Raw genomic sequence first — 25,384 nt, forward strand, 5'->3', positions numbered from 1 at the left:
TGAGCAATTCAGTTCTATATTACATATCAGTGGTCACAACCCAAATAATTTGTACCAAGTCTGTTCTAATAGGGTCATGAACAGCAGGAAAAAAACAATTGTAAATATAAATGATAAAATGCAACTTGCCATATAAACAAACATGGAAAGAACAGCAGAAAAAGCAGGCTTTTTAACTTTTTAAAGAGAGAAAATTCTTAACATATTTTGTAATTGATGTCAATGGCTCTGCATTAGTACTTTTGAAGCAATTTAATCAGCCAAATTATTCAGATTATGCAGATGTCAACAAAGAGATGCCCTAATCCTTAAAAATAATGAAAAAAAAAATGACACATGGTAAAAACAATTACAATTTTATTACTGTGTTAGGACACAAAACCAATAATGCAAAACCAGTTGAGAACCACTAAACTACAGCACTGTATTACATGCCTAGATGGGTAATCAATCAAACAATAGTTTTCTTCTCACAAAATCTAGACATGGATACACTTACGTCTAAACATTATATACATTTTGTACAGTAGAGGTTCGAGAGTTTATGCAGGCACTGGAGTCAGACATTAGGCTAAGGTCAGTCTTCTTCTAAAATAATCATCTCAGCCTGGCCACTGTCTCCAAGCAGGGCCAAAAGCCTCCTGTAGCCATTCCTGACACAGAAAGAGATTTTTAAAGTGAGAAAAAGGATGCATGGCAGAAAGTGAATCGATTAATACCCCAAATCTTTAAAAACCTAAATTAGGTCAGAAACTAATTCTAAAAATATTTGCAGAGCCCTGTCAGAAATATTCTATGTAGTAGTAACTATATAGTAGTGAACAGTCATTCTGGAATTGTGTTTTGGCATTAACTTTCTTTTCAGTTTAAAACCAACGTGTAGGCTACTGTTGCAGTACCTTAGTGAGGAGTTCTTTCCCAGACCTCTCTTGCTCTCTGTCTTTCTAAGACTCAGCGACAGAAAGGGAATAAGAGCAGTCACTGTGGAGGGGTGAAGGATTGCTACAACCTCAAGAACATTATACACCTGCTGGTCATAAACACCCTCATTCTCTTCCACAAAGGCCCTGGGAAAGAGACAAAAACCACACACCAACAATTAGTAGGTATCTCTAAATGAGCAAACAGAGTCTCTGAGCCATGTGAGGGTAGCTAACCGTAGAATGGTTGTGGTGTGTTCGCATGGCTGCTCTCCTAACGCTGTGCACCTCTCCACAATAAGCTGCGTAATCTCTGTGCTTAGTTTCTTTACTGGGAGAAATGGCACACGAATTTGGTTAAAAACAACAAATTAAACTCCATTTTAAATATGAACAGCAATACAGCCTTTTTCAAAGATGATCTCTGCTCTAGATAGATAACAGCATTTTAATAATGTCTCAATGCTTCTTATTTTAGTAAAATTAGGCATGGGAATTTAAATTTAACTGCGAGTCAATTGTGGAGTCCAAAAATTTGAGACCACAGAAAAACTATAAATATTTGCGACATTGACCATGTTAAATCTTTTGGACAAAAGGTCAGACTTGCTTCCATTAAAGTACACACAAGATGCTCTTTGGAACATTCTTGATTCATGCTGGGATAACATGGATCATCAAGTTTTGCACTTTGTTTTTTTTCTCTCCCGATAATATGAAATTGGGTCACATGGCGCGTCTTGCCTACCCTGTGGTTCGTTGACCAGCATCAGACTGCGCAGCACAGAAGGGAGGGGTGTTGCAAGAAGGGCAGGGTCTGTGTCATTGTTCCTTTTCAGAAGCTCCAACAGGAAACACAGAACGGCAGCCAGTCGAGGGGGAGGGGCGTGGCCTTTAAACTGGAGGAAGTTATCTCTATAGAGATGGAACCAAACACAATTGTGAAGTCAATGCTATTTTTCAAAAATAACTCTGTTGGACTCCCATTTCTGCCGCACAAGACTTTGTAAGCAGGTGCATGAGATTGGTTTATTGCTGTTGTGTGAGGTGTATTAAGCTTTACAATTTAAGGTACAATTCCAAAGGAGAGACTAATACCTCAGCACCTGCAGAATGCTTCTCCTAAGTCTTTCACCCTGAGGGGTATGTGTTGGTTCACAGGCTGCCAGCAGGACAGGATGATTGACCACTGCTCCAGTAGAGGGCGTGGCTGGGAGGAAGCGGCTCAGGTATTGGGAGATGACACTGTGCAATTGCTGCTTCAGGTATGCCCCCTGAGATTGGGACACACCCACCGCCAGTGATAAACCCTAAAGATGCAAGACAATCTTATTTAAAGGGATAGTTCACCCAAAAATGTTGATTCACATAATTTATTCACCCTCATGCCATCCCAGATGTGTATGACTTTCTTTCTTCTGCCGAACACAAAGATTTAAGAAGATTTCAGCTCTGTAGGTCCTCACAATGCAAGTTAATGTGTACCTTGATTTTAAAGTTCCAAAAAGCACACAAAGGCAGCATAAAAGTAATCCATATGACTCCAGTGGTTCAATCCATGTCTTCAGAAGTGATATGATAGGTGTGGGTGAGAAATTGATAAATATTTAAGTCCTTTCTCTTCCCTGCCCAGGAGGTGGCAATATTCATGAAGAATGCAAATCAGCAAAAACAAAAAAAGGTGAAAGTGGAGATTAATAGTAAAAAAGGACTTACATATTTATCTGTTTTTCAGCCACATTTATCATATCGCTTCTGAAGAAACATAGATTTAACCACTAGAGTCGTATTGATTCTTTTTATGCTGCCTTTATGTGCTTTTTGGAGCTTCAACATTTTGGAAGCCATTCACTTGCATTGAGAGGACCTACAGAGCTGAAATATTCTTCCAAAAATCTTTGTGTTCGGCAGAAGAAAGAAAGTCATGTGTAAATGATGAGAGAATTTTCATTTTTGGATGAACTATCACTTTATAGCTGCACTCAGTAATTTTGTCCCCATTAAAAAGGTTTTACTCTTAAAGAAATTAATTGAATTTTGAAACGCATGTATAAAATCATTACCGCTCACATGAGATGAGGACTCTAGTCATATGAGTGCACCTTTTAAGATGATACAAGTCTTATATATATATATGTTTTCGAACATGCTCAGGATAAACGTATTAGGGTTGGGTAAAAATACAGATTTTCCAATTAATCTTCATCTGACACGGATTCTTAAAATCCCAAGATCTATCTTTTACTTCAACATTTACTTTTGTGTTGATTTTTATATCTGTAAAATGGAATTGAAGAGTTTTTGCCATTTAAATACAGAATATATATTGGATTTGCACTGTATGTGGACACTCCTATGGAGATTATTTCACCTGGAGGAAGAGAGGCAGGCTGTCTTTGAGGGCTGATAGCATTTGAGTGTGTGCGCCACTGTCCTGCTGGAAGAGAGCGTGGGGCAGTAGCATCACATCTACAATGCGGAAAAGCAGCTGCTGAGCTTTGGTGGTGGCCAACAGATGGCTCCAGTGCTTGACCATGCTGCCTAAAAAAAATACAAAATAAATGTTGGGTGGACATTTTATCCATCAAGAATTCATTGGATCGTGAAAAGTGGATGGGAAGATTTGAGAATAAGAGGGCTTTGATGACTTTGAAAGTTGTTTCAGAAATGGCGTAGGCTATATAACATTGATACATTTAGAAACTTTCCTGCTTTCCTTTTAAATAATGTATACCGATGAATCACTCACATTAACAACAGGAATGTCGGTTTATAAATGAAATATTTTGACTCCATGTCGACATCAGCTGCAGAGTAAAAGTTCATTGTTGGCACCTCAAAATAATTCTGTTACGGGTTAGATGTATTCTGTGATGTCTGCAGTCATGAAGTACACATTGTCAGAGCGCACTAACCTATGGTGCAATAGGACAGCTGTAGACCCTCTCGGCTCTTGTTAAGCAGGTAGGGCTTAATGTATTTGAGGATGTCTCCTACATACTCCAGGGCCCGAGACACCATCATAGAACGCTCAGAGAGGAGCTGCAGCTCAGAGTATGATCGACCCACAGCCTATTAAACCACAAACACACATAGCATTGGAAATTCAGTCAAGCTTATATGCCTGAGCTTCTGGAATAAAACTGTTTTTGAATGTATGTACCTTGACGAATATTGCCATTGCCAGTTTGGGTTCTTTGACAGCAGCTGTTTGTAGGCCTGTTCTCTGTAGCATGGACTCCACTTCTGGAAGCCGGAGGACCTGTCTTGTTAACTCGGCCAGCTGTACATCCAGATTTTTGCCTGTACACATGGAAATCACAGGTGTTCAATTCGATTTACAAGGGCTGGGTGTTGATACAGATTTCCCAATTCGATTCATTGGTGGGTGAAATCGAAACATTTACCAGCCAGTGACTAATCATAGACATTTTAGCATAGCATGAAATTTGGTTGCAAATGCTCATTTTTATACCGTAGTTATATTTTTCTGTCTTCAATTTCATGCATCAAGTTGAATAGCGCTTTCATTTAAGCAGGACTTTTATTTTGACAGACCTTTGAGTTTGTGTTAGTCATACCAAGCTTTAAGTGTTAACAGCCATTTATACTCTAAACACACTGCATGATTATTAAGCACCAGTAGTGTGCACATGTGTGTGTGTGTGAAGCAGATGACAGAGCACCTCTTGTTCATTCTGTGCAGTACATATGACTGTATAATATTTAAATTACATCCTTCTGCTGTTAATGATCCCACTTGGCCATATCCAGAGGTTTTTATTTTATTTCCAAATTGTCACTGATTTCATCTCAAAACTGTCACATCTCATATCATTTAGCTAATTACAGCATCCTGAAATATGGTACCGAAATAAGCAACAAGATGATATCGTACCATTAAAAACCAGTAAACCACGCAACTTAAGCATAGAGTAAAATATTGATCATAGAATTCAAGAGTCGATATCGAGATTGTTCAAAAGGAAGATTGTGATGGATCGGAAAATCAATTTTTTTCCCAGTGCTCCAAGCAACATTGGTTCTTCCATATCTCATGACCGAGACGTGCCACATTTGAATGTGTGGCAGTGTGAATAAGATTTTCAATGAATAACAACTTTCCCTATATGCTTATGTTGTGCGAAGAAGAGCAGCTTGAAAGTTCTTAAAAAAAATATTTATGGTCCAATATAGGAAATGGAATGGCATGACGGTTAGTAAATTATAGAATGTTCATACTTGGTCGAACAATCCCTTTAAGTGTCTTGTTCAATGGTTATGGCTTATGGCACGCTTTTTGCAGGGACTGAAGCAGCGCACATCCAGTTACCGGTCATGAGCTTTAACCACTATGCTACACCATGCCCATAAGGACTAAGACTTTATGAGATCTTTCTACCTGCTCTTGTATCTGGGGTATCTTGGCTTTTATGGAGATATTGTTGTAGAACACAGCGGATCCAAGCACGCACACACAAAGCCTGGGCCGAACCTGATCCTGGTCCAGAGCTGACCCAACTGACCAGCTCTCTGTGGGAAAACAGTATAACAACTCACACCAGGCTGAAACAAAGCTATACATGGAAGAAAGAGAACATGAGGAAGAGATTCTCACCCATTTTGCAGCAGGTGATTTAGATAGTGGGTTACCAGCAGAGGGTGGATCATCTCGTCCCAACCGAAGCTTTGCATGATTGACTGGATGGGGTGGGACTTTAGGTTTTGAGGGGCAGAGCCAGGCATGTCTAATGCCAAAAGTGTGAAGCCTAATAACATAAAATACTGTTAGATTTTACAAATTCATGGACACATTTCTGACCTTGAAAAAAAAAAAAAAAGTAGAGATATTGTTGTTTCATAACCAAAACCAATTGCATTCTGTTTGAGAGTTCAATAACCAATATGCATAATCGATATTTTGTTTAATTATTATTTCTTCATTTAGGCACAATAATATCTAAATAGATATTAAAGAACCCGATAACCAGTTAAGTGGAAAATTATAAATATACAATAAAAACAATCTCTAAAAAGAATTTTACTTTTAGGGGAGTTGGACGAAAGAGAAAATTGTAATGGAGAGTAAAGGGTCTTTATAATAATAATAATAATAATAATAATAAAAAAAGCCACACTGAGTTTTTGTGAACTGTTCACACTTCTATTCAGCTCTTTTAGAGCAGAGTCCACAGAGAAATGGCAGCGATGCAAAGTGAGCCCCAGAGAGAACAAGAGTTAATTTTCTCAGTTTCTCTGACCTGCTGCGGCATCCGCTAGCTGGGGGTGGGGGGTCTGGGAAAGCCTCATGCTGCACAGGAATGGGAAGAAGTGAGACCAGAGTGCCTCTGCCACCGCGTGGTGGCGCTCTTTAGCCACCCTGGGGAGAGGAGCCCAACCAAGAGAGTCTACGGATTGAGAAAGCTGGCCGCTGCGCTGGTGTACTCTCCTTAAAGAATGAAATAAAGAAACATTCAGTTCCAGGTTAGGTTGTTCAAAATATCGGCCCCCCTCTTACTATTTTCAGTCAATCTAACTAAAGTTCCTGCTTTATTGTGATCATTCCTATCTCCATATATTTTTCTTTTTCCAGTCTTCTTAAGGGAACACATCACCTAAAAATCTAAATTCTGTCATCACCCACCCTCATGTCGTTCCACACCCTAATGCATTTCGTATTTCATGGAGCACAAAATGTGACATTTTGGAGAATGCTCTGGTTGCAGTTTTCCACGAAATGGAGGACAGGTGCCATAATTACAATAATGGAGGACAGGTGCCTTTAAGCTTAAATTTACCATTAAAGTATAATAAAAGTAGTTAAAATGACACACATATATTCAAAATGTTCTGATGTCATATGATAGCTTTTGGTGAGGGATGTCAACATTTTCAGCAAATAATGACTTAAAACTTGGACTATTTCTCACCCTACACTATTGTTTGACTACAGAAGACTTGATATTCATTGTAATTGGATGGAAAAGAGTGACTTTGGCATTCTTCAAAATGTCCATGGAAGAATGAAAGTCATTCGGGTTTGGAATGATATGAGGGCAAATAAATGATAACATTTTCATTTTTTGGTGAATTATTATTTAAAATTGTATTGATGTCTTTCTCCCTCCGTTTGTATTATCTCCAGCCTCCTCTACCCTCTTCTCTGTGAATTCTCCTCATCTCGCTGGACGGAGGGATTAGACTGTGTGTGGCAAGTGGTTCCTCAGTGGCCTGGCAGTAGCTGGGAGGCTGGGCCTGAATGGGTGGCTGAGAGAGCCAGTCTGGCTTTGCAGCGGCTGGCATTAGCCAAGATAAGCAGCTGAAGGGGCTGTAATCTCATTTAGACTGGAGATGATCCTCCTGTCCCGTCATTCTCAGTGATGAAAGTGAGAGCATTGGGGAAGGGCTGGGATGAGCGTCAGTCATGCACACACAGCGCACACACACCTTTGCGCCTTCCAGCAAGGTTGCATCTAATCCACAGAGAGCTGAGACAATCGATTAGAGAGTGAATTCATTAGCTTCGTTACCGCAGTGGAATGGGCCTTTCACACCCATCAACCCTCATTGTACAAGACATAGTCAGAGACCCCACTTAATCCCCTCACTGCAGCGTCTCACACACACACACACACACACACACACACACACACACACACACACACACACACACACACACACACACACACACACACACACACACACACACACACACACACACACACCTCTCCCGGACTGCAGCACAGATTTTTAAAACAAACCTCTGAAACATACACACTGACTTACACGATCACGCCAGGCAACCTCGTGTAAACTGACACACAAAATCACACACTTAGATAAGCACACCATCTGACACAATGCATAAGCTCTAATATCTCCGTATCGCTCAACACACACCCCATTTATGAAGTAGTACATCCTTTGCTGCAACATAAAGGATTGGTACTTATGTCTGACCACATTTGAGTTATAGAGTTGGCTAAAATATGCAGTGTTGGGGGGGGGCCTACATGACTAGAATGAGAACCACAGCACTCCTAAAATGTAACAAAATAAAAATGAATGAAAATAAATTATTTATTCAGCAAAAAACAAAAAAACAAATACTGACCCATCTTGTGCTTGCACAAATAATGCTTTGATGTGACAAAAATTATTAAAAACGGTTTGTTCTATTAAATATATATATATCTTTTTTATAAAAATATATCCGCAAGAGGCAATTGTCGGAGGCCAAGCACATATGGAAATATTTTATATGAAAGATCCTGTGGGACACCAACACTATCTCAGACACTAACTGCCTTAAATCACAGAATAAAAAGTCCCCCCATTTTATGAAATTTTGCATATGACCTAAGAATGTTATCTTGTCCATGTGTTTTAAGTTTGAATACAGTGTGAATCGAAGAAATGGCCTAGGATGAGTTCGAAAAAGAAGGTTTTTCAAAAAAATCTAAGTGGTTGAAAAGTTTTCATGTGGAAATTGAAACCCATGTGACCATATGAAATGGGGGCACTTAAGGATTTGGAGAACCTAAGAAAAAATATTATTCTAGCCAATACTGTTCCAGAATTATAAGCAAAAACACAAAGGAGCTTATTATAGCGTCACTGCATGGATGATTCTCACAAAAGTTTATATACAGCTTCATGTAGAGACCTTTTTTGTGTATCATACGTTTGATACACCATCGAACCATTGGCCATTCAAAATGTAATTTATTAGGTGCTGAATTTTGATTGGCTGCAGGCGGCCATTTCTTTTCTCTCTAATTGATATGTTAAGGATATATTAGCACTTGACCCAAAGAAGGTAGATATTTAATTTGTACTTTGTTGATCAAACATCTGTGGAGTTATGAATGTATTTTTTGTTGTAGTACCACCTATGGGCAGAATTGTACGAAATTTGTGTGCATCCTCAACATGGCATGCTGATTGTGTACCAGGTTGTTATGTTATGTCGCGTTGAGTAGTTTTTGAACAATGAATTGCATTCAAACAAAGGCATTGTATCGCTAATGTCTTCGTAACGATTTGACAAATATTATTTGATATATTTTTGTTAGGAGTGTCTGTAGATGATGTATACACATTTTAATGCGAATCGGACTAACAGCCTAGGAGGAGTTATTAAAAGTAGGTTTTACAGAAAATTCTAAAATGGTGTAAATATTTTTGGGGAGTAAATTAAATGGGAGATATACGATTTGTAGGACTTGATTCAAGGAATCAGGGGGAAAAATAATTTTATTCTATCCCTTACAGATGCAAAATTCTTATTATAGTGCCACCTAGGGACGAATGGAGGTGTGCTTATGCCAGAGCAGAAAAAAAAGTAATATGAAAAATCTGAAAATCAGTACAAATACAATAAGGTTCTGGAACTTTCGGAGTCCCACCCCAACTTCCAATTTAAAATATGCCAACAAGAATTCGTCAAACCATTTCATGGGATCTCGAAGATTTTTGGGCTTTTAACAGCAACATTGCAATTAACCTTGGTAAACTGTGCACTGAAGAGTTCCCATTAGTAATGCATTCCTATTTACTCTAGGAGATATGTCCGTGCAATGACTGTTGTACAAGTGTGCTAAATATTAAACAGATAAATGCATCCCAGTATGTGTAGTTTCAAATGAAGATTTGTAAAAAAAGGTCTACAAATTTAACTAATTTATAAGCCAATTACAAGCTTTTTTTTTTTTTTTTTAGCTGAGTTTGACTTTAATTGTACAGTCATGGCTACTCAACATTCCCTTCTGTTGATGAATTTTCATTCCTAGAAAACAGAGAAACCGAGATAATCCTCATCACCGCTCTCCCTGGCCTCTGTGTCAATGCGGCCTCCATTTGCCTGTGGGGAAACAGGGCACGAAGCAAAAGCACGAAAGGGAGGAACCGGATTAATCGTTTGGCGAGAACACGATTAGTCGCTTGGCAAAGGTGCCACCATGCTGCAGGGGTCACCGTTGTGATCCCACTGCCTGCCTGACCACACACACACACACACACACACACACACACACACACACACACACACACACACACACACACACACACACACACACACACACACACACACACACACACACACACACACACACACACACACACACACACACACAGAGCAGGGAATGCAATGAGGAGAATTAGAGTGTGACTAGAGCTTGGCCCGTGTTATCTCTGCGAATCATCCGTCAGTTACAGTCTGCCTTACATTCGCTTGTAGCAGCAAGCTGGCTAATTCACATAAGGCTTGCACATGCCGCCTCCAGCCTAACAGCCATAATGAAGCCAAGGTTCAATTTAGCCATCCACATAATAATGCATTAATTGTGTGAGTGAAAACGCATTAATAAAAGTGATACAACAGAACTGCGGTGAAATTAAGACTAATTTGTGGGGACATGTCTAAGAGTGCCCCGTCTCCTTAAACTGGGTCAGCAGGATCTTGGTGGCAACGTGAGCCCATTCGGGAAACCTGCTCGTCTTGGTTTTATCACCCATTAATGTGCAAATGAGAGGCCTCCAAACCCAAGATCCTGGCTGGGAATTAGCAGTGTAAAGTGATTCTGAATTAGATAAGTAAAATGAGAAGAATGTACACTTCAGAATTGGATTCTTTACCTTGGAGGGGTGTGTGTGTCTGTGCACATATTGTATGATACAAGGGTGTGACTTATACTATTGAAAGTTTCTCTCAGCTGCTATGCTTTGAGATGCACAGACACTTTACTCGATCGCACCCTAGCCGCCTCTGACTGTTTTAGCCGTGTAAGGCACACCGATGTCCCTACCATGAACTCTTCCCTCACACTGTCCTTTCCTTCAGCTAACTCTACATTTAGTGGTCTCCAGCCAGTGGCAGACCCCAGGGCCGAAACTCAACACAGCTCTTTTCCAGCACCTGTACGGGGTGACCTCATTGCCGCAGGCCCCAAGAGATCCACAGGGGACCTGATGGGGGCTCTGAGCACAATGGATAAGCTTATCTCCACACTGCACAGTAACTACTGCACAATCAAGTCATTGTCAACATACAAGGGATGCAGGGGTGAGATTTGAGCTGTGTAGGGGCTGGGGTGCTATATCTTTAAGCTTCTGGGATCACTTGGAGGGGCCCTGTGTGTTTGTTTTTGGAATGAACATGTCTAAGAGTAAAGTGTGTGTACTCTCACCGTAATTGCGCCAACACGGTCTGCAGGAAGCCCAAAGCAGAGCTGAGCTCAGACTGGCGGCAGGCGGGCAGCAGCAGTCCAAAGCCCTCGTTCAGAAGCTTCTCCTCTGACAGAGTAAGATTAGGGCTTGTTTCAAACACCTCACTCACCCCTTCCAGGTATGAGCTAAGTGGCATCCAGAGAGCAAGCTTGCGATGCGGCTCTGTGGTCTTCAGGTAGAACTCGCGGGCCGCTTGGCTGAAGTAGGCGGCCAATTGCTCAGCCAACGGGCCAGCGTCTAGACCCTTTTCCAAATACAGCAGAACGAGAGCCAGCTGGCCCCTCCACTGCAGCGCACGCATAGCTGGGGGTGTGGAATCAGCAGGCAGCATGGCAAGCAAGTCACATGCTCGGCTGGTCACGTCCTCCAGCTCGGCACACTGCGCCAGGACCAGGAAGAGCAGCAGGAAGTGCAGCAGGCCTGATTCAGAGAGCTCCGTCATACGCCTCTGGTGGAACTTTGAATAGAGTCTGCAGAGAGTACAGGTGAAATAGCTATCTGGTCACTTTGAACTTAAAACACTCTACAATTATATATCAACATAACAGTGGGGTTCGGACTGACATTCTGATATTCATAATCTAATACAACCTGGACATTTTTAGAATTTTGTAATAAATAAAAATTAAAACATTCTAATGCTAAAAGGAATCTAAAATATTTTAAGATTCAGCAGTATTTCCAGTTCACCAATCACATAAACAAACATTGTGACATTGACCATGTTAATTTCTTTGTAGGAAAGATCAGATATCTATTTGGAACATTCTCAAATCATGCTAGGATAACATGCATCATCAGGCTTTAAACAAACTTGTGGAGTCCATGCCAGCATGAGTTCATGCTGTTATTAAAGCAAAAGGAGGACATAATAAAAATACAAAGAAAATCTGAAATTCGTGAACCTCAAAGGTAATAAACTTTCAATCAAATTGTTATGTTGATAATATAATTTGTAATTTATAAAAACAAAACTGAAAAGTACTAACTATAAGCATTTACACAACTTTTAAACTGTTCTGTATATTGAATTTTTTTTCTCCCAAAACATTGCATATAAATCTTTAGATTTATGTGAAATTCCATCCATAAATTAATGAAAAAGCAGTGAAACCTATCCCACAGATTCGGTTGCACTTGCGGACATGCTGGGTCTCCCTTGCGTGTTTTCCATAGTTTCAATCGCAATCCAATTATGATATATCATGTAATAGGGTGCGATACCTAGCCCAACTATACAATCAACATCTACAAATAGTTTTTCCTTGTGGCCTCAAGAATGATCAATATTTAATTAAATTCAGCTGAGTTTCATGTATCACCACCGAAATGCTGCCATATTTTTAAAAAGCAGTAAAAAGTGTTGGGAACCTTTAGGATCAAACACATTTCAATGACACTCTAACCCGAGCACTCGACTCAGTGCTAACCTCCTCACAAAGTAAAGCTACAGATGCTATGTCTTCCTGGAGAGCTGCGTGCCCGTGAGCAGTGTGCAAGTTTGTTTGTGTGTATGTGTATGTGAAAGCGAGTGTTGTTTGAACCATGTTAAATGTCAGAAACACTCAGGCACACAGTGGTAGCTGCGCTGTTGTGTGCAGCTCAATTTGCTGCAGCACAGGAGGAGAAATCAATATTGACCCCCTCCGCTCCCCCTCTTTCTACTGTTGACTGTTTGGCCCAAACAGAACCCTGCAGGTTCCACAACAAACATACTGCACAACAAGCAGGCCTTTGAGCATTCATCTAATGTTTGGACAAAAACACATCATGCAAGGCTGCGGGGAGTCGGGCCATGTTGCCGCTATAGATAGAGACCAATACGACTGTGTGACACAAGCTTGCAGAGACTGACCTAATGTTGTCTGAGCTTCAGACGGACTGTCCACAGTCCATTCACTAACTGTCTGATGCATACTGCACACAAAACTGAAAAACAATATCATGATCTAGTAAGCACTAACCCGATTGGCTTTTTTGACACATCTGTTCACCTGGAGATTAAGTTGTGTTTACAAGGTACCGGGTTGATAAAATGAGGGCTTTAAAGGATGAAATAATTACTGAATTTTCCAAAGTTTGTTAGGTTAGTGCCATCATATCTTTTTAAGCTATTCAAGAGTTTTGTTTGAGGCAATAGAAAGTAATCTAGATATCCACAAGCAGTGTATATTCGGCTTTGTTGTTTTGTTTTTATTATGTATGTGAAATCGTCTGCAGTTATATTCTGTAGTAGAGTTGTCATGATAACAAAATTTCAGTAGTCAGTACTAATACCAGTAAATTTTATGAAAAAAAAAAAAAAAAAAACATGTAACATGCTATTGAACACATTCCTTTAGCCTTTTTTAACAAAGATAAATGTATCAATGTAAATAATAAAAGGTAACACTTTACAATAAAGTTCCATTTGTTAACAACATTAGTTAAAATTATCTAACAATGAACAATTCTTTTACAGCATTTAATAGTCTTGGACTTGGTTAAATGTTAATTTCAACAAACACGAATACATTTTTTGATAACATTAATGCACTATGAACTAACATTAACAATTGTATTTGTATTAACTAACATTTAGATTAATAAATGCTGTAAAAAAATATATTTTTGAATTGTATGTAATGTATTAGTTTTCTGTTCCATGTTTTAAAGTTTAATCAATTTCATCATTAAATAGTGTATATGGTTAATAAAAAATAAACCTTTAAATCAAATGAAAATAGAACAACTACCTTTCAGCATTCCATTACATAAAAAAAAAAAAAAATGAAATTAGTTGCTTCAGTAACGATCCTCACAGCATAATAAAAAATAAAATAAAATTAAAAAAATTCCTTTTTGTCAAATAAAGTACTGCACAGAGCATGGCATTATAAATGAAAACACTGATTACAACTTCTTTACAGTACAACAGCACTCTTGTTTGTGAGATATCGACCAAATATATTAATTCATATTATTATTACTACAGTAAATACTACATTGTACTATACAGTAGTTATACAGTACTAAATATTTCTGTCACGATTTCTTCAATTCTTCCATCTAGTGATTATTAGAGCAAAAAATATATAGTCTGTAGGCACTGCATGCTTTACAGTAAATGTGTGCTCTCTTCTGCCATTTACTACAAGCTCAGCGTGCTATGCCCATAAAATGTGGTGTTTTGATCAGTCTGAATTTTCAGCTTATAAGCAGCTTCACACATTCACAGGTGTGCAGAAGCATGTAGCTCATGCAGACTGTATTTAAGTCAGTCGGTGGTTTAATAATCACGCCAGGACATATCACTATTTTAATTTTGATTCATTGTCTTTTTCAGTGTAATAGGAGTAACGGCACACACTCATAAGCGTGTGAGCATTTGAAAGCAGCCATCTATAAGGTACTGCAGAAACACTGGTATTAAATCTTTATTACATTTTAGTATCGACTTGGTACTGAAGTACTAGTACTTTTAAAATAACTATTATGTCCTGTACTCAGTCACTAAACATTTTCTGCATTTTTATGTGTTTTTGCCACAAAAGGTCTGACTACGTGAGACTAAATCCTAGGTAGATAAGAAATCAAAGACAAAAGGAAGTTTGTTGGATTATTGTTTGCATTTTTTCCCCCACCTGTCTGTCTAGTTGTTTGTTTGTTTGTTTATCCCAGACAGCTTTTTTCACCTGCCACGAGCAGATGCTGCTCATTCCCAGAGTACGAGCTTGAGCGCGCTCCCTGCCGATCTCATTAATGCGCCGTGCGCCATGCCTCCCAGCGAGCACGCTCCAAGCCGGAGTGCCATCAGCACAGCCCACATCTCCCTGTGTGGCATGTGTTAGTTGTCATAGGGGGAGGGGTGGTCAAGTCAGCACCCACCATGTCATTGCTGGAAGCCCGAACGCTTGTGTTAAGGTGAATTAACCACTATTCTCTTTAGCGAATTAGCCTTTGTGCATGGCACGCAGCTGAGCAAGGTCCATTTTTGAGCCTCCCACTGGCAAACCCACCACAGCCAAATCGGAGTGACAACAGATCTGAGATCTGCATGCAGTGGTAACGAGATGATGGCCTACTTTGTTTAATGTGAGTGTTTTTATACTGAAAATAAGCATCTATCCCACTTCAAACATAAGAGATGACAGTAACTTTTATAAATACATTTGCAGAATTGTTCATGATCTTCACGACACTCGCACCATTCTCACCTGCCCTTGATCTGTCTCCAAGGGATGCCACCAGCATGTTCCTGGCTCAGGTGAAGTCCCAAGATACGCAGGAAGATATGGAAGGAGTTTGTTGAGTGGTAAAGCTGCATGTGAATGCTGGAGCTGATAGATGCAGGGCTACAGCAGCTTTTAGCCTGCTGCAACAGACAGAGGGGAGTCCTGCTGACACTGCCCAGCCCTGAAACACCCAACCAGGGCACAGTGAAAGAGGCATTCTGCATGCAAATGAAAGGAGAAGAGAGAGTGCAGTATTAGTATGGAAAGGTGTCCATTCTAATCTAAGCATTGATGCCAAGTCTCAATCAAATACTATTCAAAGTCAAATAGAAACCCTACAAAACAATCTGATTGTACAGTAGTATCAATAATACAATGTAATGGCTCCAGCAATGGAAGTAGGAAAGAAATACATGAATGTGACCTTTTAACAATGTCAATGACATACCAGATTTTTGCTGTAATATTCCCAGAGTGTTGTGACAGCACTGATGTTCGGGCCCCATATCAGGCTGAGACTGAGGCAGCAATGAACTACCATTCGAATCTGCTCTTCCTGTATGGATTTCTGAAACGTAATCACATTGATATTTGCATTTTAGAAGATGCGCAGTGCACACACTGCAAAAAGGTATCTACAGGGTTCGTACAGATGCTTCAAAGTTAAATTAAAGGACTTTTCAAGCACATTTTTATTTGTTTTCATGGACTATGCTCGAGATGTCTTTAAAACGAATTATTTTTGTTAATTTTAAATTGTTCATATTTTAACCATTCAGTTCATTTATTTTTCTAAAACACCACTTATTACAAGAACAATTCAGAAGTGAATAACTGGGTCCGTAAACAGTACTCCATATGACTCATGTGCTGTGTCCCATGTTTTCAAAGTCACACAACAGATTTATGAGAGGAACTCTCCAAAACTGAAAATGGGTCATTCTCAAACTTTTTGACTTTCCAATTGACAAAATATTTACATTTTCCATTTAGTTCAGTTTTTGCTAAAATAAAATTTTTGCTAAATTTTGTAAAATGTTGACATACATTTTTATTCATAAAAGACAACTTGGCTGTTGTTCTTTCTTTTATTATTTAATTTTGTTTCAAGTTAACACTAATGTGGGTTAAATGGGTTACAACACCACATTTTGAGGGTTCAATGGGGTACAACACCAAATATTTTTGTGTGAAAATATTTGTTAAAATGTGAATATCTTTTTAACATTCTGGGAAAAATCACTATATGCAGATTTAAGCAGCCTCTGAACTTAAACTATTACAACTTTTTGTATTTAAAAAACATTAAAAACATTAAAAAAAAAGGTTTTAAAATTGCTAAAAACCAATAACATGAAATCAACGAACAAATATTTTTTTTTAAATTATGAAAATTATTAATAATAATTTTGTTTAGCTTTTTTGCACACTTGTTCGGCCTTGCACTAATGCTTTTATTAAAAATAAGTATGAAATATATACACAAATAACTTCACATCTCATAGAATTGGTGTACCAGATGAAAGGAACAAGAATGTTTTTCAGGCAATTAACAATTTCAAATATATTTTGATATTGACACAAATGTTGTCAGAAATAACCTATTTTCTAGATGGCTCACAAAACGTCATAACTCATATAATTTTTTCACTCTGGAGAGTAAATTGAAATGAAAACTGCAAGGATTCATGCTTTTTAAATCTGCAACAGCAGTATCTCTAATATATATAGTGTTGTCAAAAATACCGGTACTCCAGTACCAAGTTGGTACACAAACACATTTTTTTTTTACGATACCAGAATTTCTGAAGGTTCCGGAGTACCGGGTCTACCCATGCAGAGTTGGGAACTTTCGAACACTCACAACAAGCAAAAGATGGCGACAAGCAAAGCTGCTGCGGAGTCTCAACTGAATCATGTCGAAAAGAAAAGTGGAAATGCTTTGTATTTGAGGCTGATGAAAAGGGAAACATCATAGATCAGCAAAAACCTATTAGTAAACGGTGCTTTCGCAATTTTCTGACGAAAGGAGGAAACACATCAAACTTAATAAAGCACCTGAAAGACAGACACCCGGATTTATTCAAGCAAATAAAGCAGTTGAGATTAAAAGCATATTATCATTTGCATTAGGGCTGAAACAATTAGTCGACATTATCGACAACGTCGGAAAAAAAAATTGATGAGAAAAATCTTCGTTGTCGAATAGTCATTTGATCTCAATTAACGTAAAATGAAATCATATTAAACTGTAATGATGACGCGCATCACGGCATTTCGCGCCTGACAGAGGAGAAGAATTACACAGATCACAGTCCAGATGCACTAAACTTTCACAGCTTCATTTTATGTAGATCCCAAAGTATTAGGGAATTAAAAAAAAAAAGTAAATAATTTTTCTCATGTGAATAAGCAGAGCCGGAGCTCTTTAAAGGAAACATCCTGGCGTTACAAATGCAGTTATATTAATGGGTTACAGCTTTATTAAAGTTCAAATAATACAGAAGCAGATCATGTTAATAACTTTAAACTCAGAAACTGGCATTTCTCTGTGTGGTCGTTGCCTCTTCTACGAGTTGCGCAAATGTCCCAATCCAAGGAGGAGAGATTGAAACTGCACCCGGCTAAGAGAGACTCTGCCTCGGGGACGCTCATCCCTCGAGCGCGGACGCTTAATGCAGCTAGATTAGAATGCGATGGCTCGTGACTCATTTAATCATAATATTTGTCACTGTGCATTTCTTGTCGTGAAGAAAAATGGCAATATGCAGCTTTATTAATATGAGAGTGCTTTGCACATCAGTTTGGAAATTGTTTTTTATTCATTTTATTGTATGCTTGTTTTTTTTGTACTTGGTAAAAACTTAAAGTAAAAGTTGCAAAAGTTGAAGCAAATCTTCAATTTGCTAAAATGTGTTCAAAAATACTTTTAAGCATATATTGTACAGTTTTGTTATAATTCAAAAATAATATATTTAAATTAAAGTTTTGCTCAATGACATATTTCTGTGTGGTTTTGTTAACTTTGTCAATAAATGAGTGTTGTTTAGTAACGTGTTTTTGTGTTTCGCTTTGGTACCGAAAATGGTAACGAAGTACCGTGAAATATCAATTGTACCAACTACTGAAATTTGGTACCGTGACAACACATTATATATATATATATATATATATATATATATATATATATTTTTTAAATCCTCCAGTAACACTTGATTGTGATTGGCCCATTCTGGACAGCGCTGCCAAAACTAATAGGTGCCACGTGACAGCACAGTCTACGCGCTGCCTGCTTCAGCAGTGGTCTAGTGGTCTTTTGTCGTGTTTTTCCGAAAATAAATACTTTTCATTTATTACAAGATTTAAGCTACGAATTTTAAGATTTTCTATAATTCAAGAACTTTTAAGCACCTCTTGGTAAAATTCGCTATTTTCAAGTGTTATCCAGGACTTAAATTTGACAACGCCAAATAAAAGTACTTCAAGCACCTTGTACGAAACCTGTATCTACCATTATGATACATATATAACACGAAACAAGACAAAAAACACAATTAAATAAACACTTAAAATACAGGAGATACAATATTATTTTAAACCCAGCCATCACCAATCCTTCATTACCTTTGGATCACAGCTAGACTTCAGCAGCTCAATTACAAATCTCCAATTATCCTCAAGTTGTTTCTAAAAGAACAACAAACTGACAACTTCAGCATTATATCTTGTCAATATTTTTACCTTTAGAATGAATGGCATTTATAAAGGCAAAATTGCATGAAACATGCTCAAACTCATGCAGTACTAGCTTGTGTTGATCTACCTGCTGTTGAACGTTTCCGTTACGATTGTGCATTCCAAGCTGGGCCAGGTGTGTGAGCAGCCACCAGGTGAACCCCTCAGGGTCTTTACAGTGCATGGGGAGCCTAGGGTCACGGTCTCCTGACGGTGCTGCCTTTAGTATAGTCTGGAGCAGGGCATTCACATAACTCCAAAAAGACTGGAGAAAAATATGGCAAAATTAACATCAGTCCATCTGAAACATGACGGTTTTTGCAGTGTGCGTGTGTAAAAACAGGGCATTTATATAACCCCAAAAAGATAGGAGGACAGAAAGGCAAAATTAGATGCAGTCTAATTTGAAACATGTGGTGTGTGTGCGGACCTGAGTGTGTATGGTTTTGCTCCTGTGTTCCAGTACACGGATGAGTAAAATCCAGAATTCCTTAGTGCAAAGGCAGTAATAGTGATGGGTGTTTAGAGTCTCTGTTGGTCTCACCTACAAAGATAAGGAAGAATGGTTTTACCTCCAAACATTTATGCTCCAATGCTCTTAGAACATATTTTATTCCTTGTTTGTTAAAATGCACCTTATTGTATTTGTTCATGGCCAGGCCTATGAGATCACAGAGTAAGTTGTTGACTTGGTCCTCAAAAAGACTAATGTTGGTGAGTGTTTCTCCTGTCAAATTCATGAACTGGTGCGCGTAAACTATCTGACCTATCAGGATCACAAGAACAACCTTATGGTTACACTTCCAGATTACAGGCCACATCACTCACAAATCTCACCCCAATTTGATCTAATGCCACATACTCATCATCCTTTGCTCCAACAGGTGCAAGATCTCCAGCACAGACCAGTGGATGTCTAGGTGTAGATGCAGTAATTGCCAAGATGGAGGAAAGAGCTGTAGAGGGGACAACATTACCAGCAAGTTGCAGCTGTTGTAGAAAACATCGATTCATTTGAAATATTTGAAAAAGCCTTTATAAACATGCACAAGACTTCCCAGAATATCATTTTCTACAGTTTATGCTTGGCATCAACATGCATGGACACAGCTAATGTGAAGAATGTATTAAATTAACTCCGGCTACCCAGAGTTCTCGACGTTTGATGCTCTTACACCATGCAATTTGCCTTTTGTTTTTAATTGTTAGGTTTTTATTTGTAACAATTTTTCCATTATTTACATACCTATATCTGCAGTTACAGAAATACTCAAACCAGCTCGTCTGGCACCAACAATAATTAATGTGATTCTCTAGTCAGCCAATCGCAGTGCAGTGCATAAAATCAAGCAGATAATGGTCAGGAACTACAGTTAATGTTCACATCAACCATCAGAATGGGGAAAAAAATGTGATCTCAGTGATTTGGACCATGGCAAGATTGTAGGTGCCAGATGGGCTGGTTTGAGTATTTCTGTAACTGCTGATCTCCTGGGATTTTCACACACAACAGCCTCTAGAATTTCCACCGCATCGTGACAAAAACAAAAAGCATCCAGAGAGAGGTCAACAGAGAATGGCCTGACTGGTTCGAACAAAGTCTACGGTAACTCAGATAACTGCTCTGTACAATTGTGGTGAGAAGAATATCATCTCAGAATTCTATTCTGAGATGCAGGTTGGCATTGTTTTGGCGGCACGAGGGGGACCTACACAATATTAGGCAGGTGGTTTTAATTTTGTGGCTGCATGCATACATGCATACACGCATACACGCACACACACACACACACACACAATATAAACTGTATATATAACAATTATAATTACACTCACAATGGCACAACTGTGGTAATTTTTAAATCTAGAAACAATTAGAAGCAACACTGTGCTGACTTTTTTTCTCTCCATGCATTATGAACATGATTTAACACAAGTGGTTACAGGAGACACATTTAAGATACATGTTAATAACAGGTGTAAACATCTGACTCTACAATGCCACAAATGTTATTATTGCCATACCTTGCCATGATGCTGAATCGTAAAAGCACTCTGGACATTGGCTGGTAGATCTTTGAGTCTTCCAATAAGCAGTGTGATACTGAATAGCTCTTCCACCAGAACAGAGGGCAGCTGAGCCTCCAATTCTTTATAAGGGTGAACGGGACCTTCATCTAGGGATTGTGAAGGCTCCAAAAACCTGAAGGTCAATACATACATACTGTGAAACCTTTTTCTATTGAAGGCTGTCTCTGATATTCTTACACTAATCATGGACTGCCGAGTCACAGCACAGATTGTTTGAGAGAAAGAGATCACAAAAACATGGAGCTCTTTAAAATGTGTACCTGTAAATGAAGACTTTCACATAGCTGAGGAAAAGTGCACACTGCTGTCTCAGTTCCTCTGCCTCGTAATGATGACTGCTCGCTTGACCTGAATATATTAAATATTTGGAGTCATTTATAGGTTTGTAAGTTTGTAATTTTTTCTTACATACTTTCACCATTGTCTGCTTACTATGCTCAGACTGCACTAAGAAAACCATTTATAGGTTGATTTCAGCTGAAAAGTTTAACCCTATGGCTCTTTGGTACAATGAAAGCATTGCTCTGTTTGTTTTCAGCAACCCAACCACCCCAACATAGCAACATTGACTCAACCACTATCTATTTTTCAGACCAATGTCACATGGGGGACTGTTTGGGTTTGAAAATGTTTGTATTTTTTCTATTCTGTTTGGTGATGCAAATGGAGCAAACATTACACACTTCACCTATAAATGAGAATCTTGCATTATATTTTTACAAGAATCTCCACACTGAAAAACAGGAACTAGTGACAATATGGTGTATAATGGTGATTTTTTTTTCAGCTGCTAAGGTATAATTGGTATTCAACAAATTTTCCTGACCGTTTCCAAATCCTTACCAAAATCATGTGAGCTGGACTGCACAAGCGTCTCCAGTTTTAACACCTTTTGTCTGAGAGGAAAGACAGATTGTCAAATTAGCAGACTTCCTGTTTCAGCAGACAATATGGTATTTCTTCAGAGCCAACACACCTGCACTCCTACCTGAACAAGCCAAACAGAAGTTTGGTAGATTCAACAAGCGCTGTTTCTGTCACCCATGGAAAGTTGAAAATATCAACTGTGTCCCCTTCAAAATCTGCAGGAGCTGGATCAAGCTTTAACAGCAGCCTGAAACATGGAGGTAAGAGGATATAAGTTTAATGTACAGGTTCACACAGACCAATTTTAGCACTATAATATCATTAATGACCTAAAGCTCAAAGTCAGCTGCAGTAAGTACCTCTTCAGAGCTCCTCTGCTGATGTAGCCATTTGATGAGAGTCTTCCTGCCTCTTCTCTGCCTTGTTCGTAAGTGCATGTGAAGAAGGGGGGCCGACTGGGAGCAGATTCACAGTAATGATCCAGTGCAGAAGGAGACACAGGTGGGGTGAGGGACTGCGTGAACTCGCCCTCCATGTCAACAGCGTGGGACAGACCACCGGGAACAGTGCTGAATAGAGACAATGCAATAAATGAAACTTTGATAAAACTAGTTTAACAGGGAATATGATTGAGTAAAAGAGGAGACCAGGGCTAGTTGTTGTCTCTTTTTACTCCAGTGGTTTATGTTTGAAAGTCAATTTCTAAACAGAAACACCACATACATTCAAGTCTTGGCTACATTTCCAGCATTATTGCCAAGAACAAAATATATAGTTCATTAAACACGCATAAAGAAATGGGGCATGTTGTCAAAGTGGAACATGGAAATTGTTATAGGCTTAATCATAGGCTGTTAAAGTCTTTTATTGGATTTTCTGTAAAATGTAAACATGTAAAACAATTACAAAACAGAAAAATTGTAAATGTACAAAAACATTAAACTCCCCCCGCCCACCCCACTGTATATTGTAATTTATAAATGGCATTTTTTAACATTTAAAACACGTGATCACTTGCCCCGATCTGACATTTGTGAAAACATTTACTTGTCCTAAGAACAGTTTAATCTTTAGGTGAATATCTACCTTCATTATTGCCTGCCCCTGCATAGATTTTATGCCAGACTAGTCTGGTTTCATTGTGTTCACTTGTTTACCCAACAGCTATTACAAAAATAGAATACTGGAACTGAAATAAGATAAAGAATACAGAAGAACTTAAGGTTTTTGCAACCAACATATAAACACGCTGCTAGCGAATTTGTGTATTGGATTTTTGACTGAAGACCTTACAGCTGATGAAATATAACTACCCTGTTTGACAACTAGCCCCGGTCTTAATATTGTTTTACAAACCAAAAGAAACCGATCTCTCTTGCCAACTAGAGACCTTAATGACTTTAGATTTCATTTTCAGCTTTATAACTCTAAATCATCAGCTTACGACCCCAAAATCATATAAAGTAAACGAGAAATCCATAATTTTATAACAGATACATCTATTGCGGTCATTTAGCCAAAAGCTAAACCTATAATGATACTTACTTCTCCAGTGTTTACAAATCCTGCTCGCGTGAATTCCCTCTTCCCGTGTTATATATGAACTCCCGCGCTACAATCACATCAACGTGGCGCATGCGCACAAAAGTGTCAGTCATCGAACAGTGCTCTTTGATTGGTCAGAAGTTCCCAGGGCGTGTGGCAGGCATAGAAATTAAATTTCATTCGTCATAAAAAAACAAAAACAAAAACGACTGAAAGCTGTCTACAACAGTCAGTATTGAAAATAAAGCGTATTAAAAAAACTGAAACGGGTAATATGAGAATATTTAAAAATTAATTGTAAGAGTTATTGCTATCACTGTCCCATGCTAGCGGTTAGAAGAAGGATGGATATGCGATTTTAACAAATACATAAGCTGTATGAAAATCTTTTGGTCTGCTGCACACTGCTACCGTCTAATTAAAAAACTGTATACCACTGTTAAATAAAAGTGGACTCAGTGTTATCCTGATTTGTGCAGATCTATCTCAGCCGACTGCTGTATGGCCATCATGCATACATCTAAAAGCATATTTTTCAGTACCAGCAAAATGACCTTGATGCGAATACAGATATGTTGGGATGATAATCTTATATTTGACGCCCAGGTGTGATTTTCTAATTTTGAATGCGGACGTAAAAGTATGACTTGCCGCCTTTTAGTTAATTTTTCCTACTATCACGTAATATGAAATATATAAATATTTAAATTCACCGACGGACATGGCATGCGCGGGTCAGAGTACAAATGTTTGAAAACTATCTACTGTACACAGAGGCTGTCTCAAAATCTAGGGAGGTTCATGTCTAGGCAGCATTTTTGTACATCAGTTTTGAAGAGGGGGTTCCCTTAAGACTCAGTACACTTGACATTGCGTTTATTAAGGCATATGAGGAGTGCTTTAGTGTGCTGTGAAAGAATTGTCTGTTGTGCGGTGGAAAATGATGAAATTCCACAAAATAAATAAATGCATGAAAATGAATAATAATTTCAGGGATCCAAACTCCTCACCAATTCGCCGTTTTGAAAGCATAATCGGTCACTTTTTTAATTGTGAAGAGCAATGATTAATGTGCAAAAGTGACATGTTTATATGTGTTAAGGGTCTTTCACATGACTCGTGTCAGTGCTGCAGAATACATAGAAGTCTAATGTTGCATTCACATACAAACGCAAAGAAAATTTTCACCTCGCATTGCTCGCTTGAGTTTGGCCGTTGGATTATATTGGTGATTGACCACGAGTATTCCCCCTTCTCTTCCGGAAAAGGACAGAAGGGGCTTCTACGACTTGGTTCATAGTAAAGTACAATCAATATCTGGTATCAAGCAGACGCGCATATTTTCAGAACTTACCAGATAGTCCAACTTCATCTATTTTTGGTCCGGTCTCTGTGCATGTATGACGTTGTGTCATACAATTCCGGGTACCCACACACCGTTACAATTTTTTCATCCATTTTTCCCAGATTTCTTCTGCTACTACACAAGTATGTCAGTGACATCCGGACAATCTCAATGCTGATAGGCTTTCGCGACAACGCATCATGCGAATTAAGCGATTTCTCATGTTCGAGTCGCGTCATTCGCGCCGCATCTATTCGCATCTTTGCATTGACTTTGTATGTAATCGCACCACATGAAGCACATCGCTTCACATTGTATGTGAATGCACATAAGTGACACAAGTGTTTTTCACACACATTTTTACTTCACCATTAATGTCTTTGAGAGTACTAAGCAACAAGAAATATTTAAAAACTGTCCAAATTTGTTAAGAGACATTG

General features: G+C 38.6%; 1 protein-coding gene and 1 long non-coding RNA gene across 2 annotated transcripts; one reads left to right on the forward strand and one right to left on the reverse strand.

The window, feature by feature from the left end:
• Window positions 1–375: 375 nt before the first annotated feature.
• LOC127657450 (protein MMS22-like) lies at window positions 376–23,638 on the reverse strand. Its single transcript, XM_052146209.1, has 25 exons — window positions 23,600–23,638; window positions 22,414–22,623; window positions 22,176–22,301; window positions 22,031–22,083; window positions 21,448–21,535; window positions 21,122–21,299; window positions 19,959–20,052; window positions 19,732–19,862; window positions 19,527–19,640; window positions 19,185–19,361; window positions 18,986–19,048; window positions 15,810–15,929; window positions 15,344–15,579; window positions 11,108–11,617; window positions 6,182–6,369; window positions 5,539–5,689; window positions 5,323–5,453; window positions 4,084–4,223; window positions 3,836–3,992; window positions 3,292–3,461; window positions 2,019–2,230; window positions 1,669–1,835; window positions 1,158–1,251; window positions 900–1,067; window positions 376–653 (listed from the first exon to the last, which is right to left on the reverse strand). Exons 2-25 carry the CDS (start codon window positions 22,587–22,589, stop codon window positions 578–580), a joined length of 3,720 nt encoding a protein of 1,239 aa, XP_052002169.1. The 5' UTR covers window positions 22,590–22,623; window positions 23,600–23,638; the 3' UTR covers window positions 376–577.
• LOC127657459 (uncharacterized) lies at window positions 14,042–15,427 on the forward strand. Its single transcript, XR_007972290.1, has 3 exons — window positions 14,042–14,997; window positions 15,076–15,221; window positions 15,305–15,427. It is a non-coding gene; the product is annotated as an uncharacterized LOC127657459 (long non-coding RNA).
• Window positions 23,639–25,384: the final 1,746 nt, after the last annotated feature.

The sequence above is a fragment of the Xyrauchen texanus genome, chromosome 17, assembly GCF_025860055.1.
Source record: "Xyrauchen texanus isolate HMW12.3.18 chromosome 17, RBS_HiC_50CHRs, whole genome shotgun sequence".
In the NCBI taxonomy this organism is placed as follows: Eukaryota; Metazoa; Chordata; class Actinopteri; order Cypriniformes; family Catostomidae; genus Xyrauchen; species Xyrauchen texanus.

Bases quoted from the DNA above. Each gene is read 5' to 3' on its own strand.
- LOC127657450 (XM_052146209.1), bottom strand. From the start codon at position 22,589: ATGGAGGGCGAGTTCACGCAGTCCCTCACCCCACCTGTGTCTCCTTCT. The intron at 6,370-11,107 runs GTGAGAGTACAC...TCATTCTTTAAG, and splicing joins ACCGTGTTGGCGCAATTACG to GAGAGTACACCAGCGCAGCG. The intron at 5,454-5,538 runs GTGAGAATCTCT...GTTTTCCCACAG, and splicing joins AATCACCTGCTGCAAAATGG to AGAGCTGGTCAGTTGGGTCA.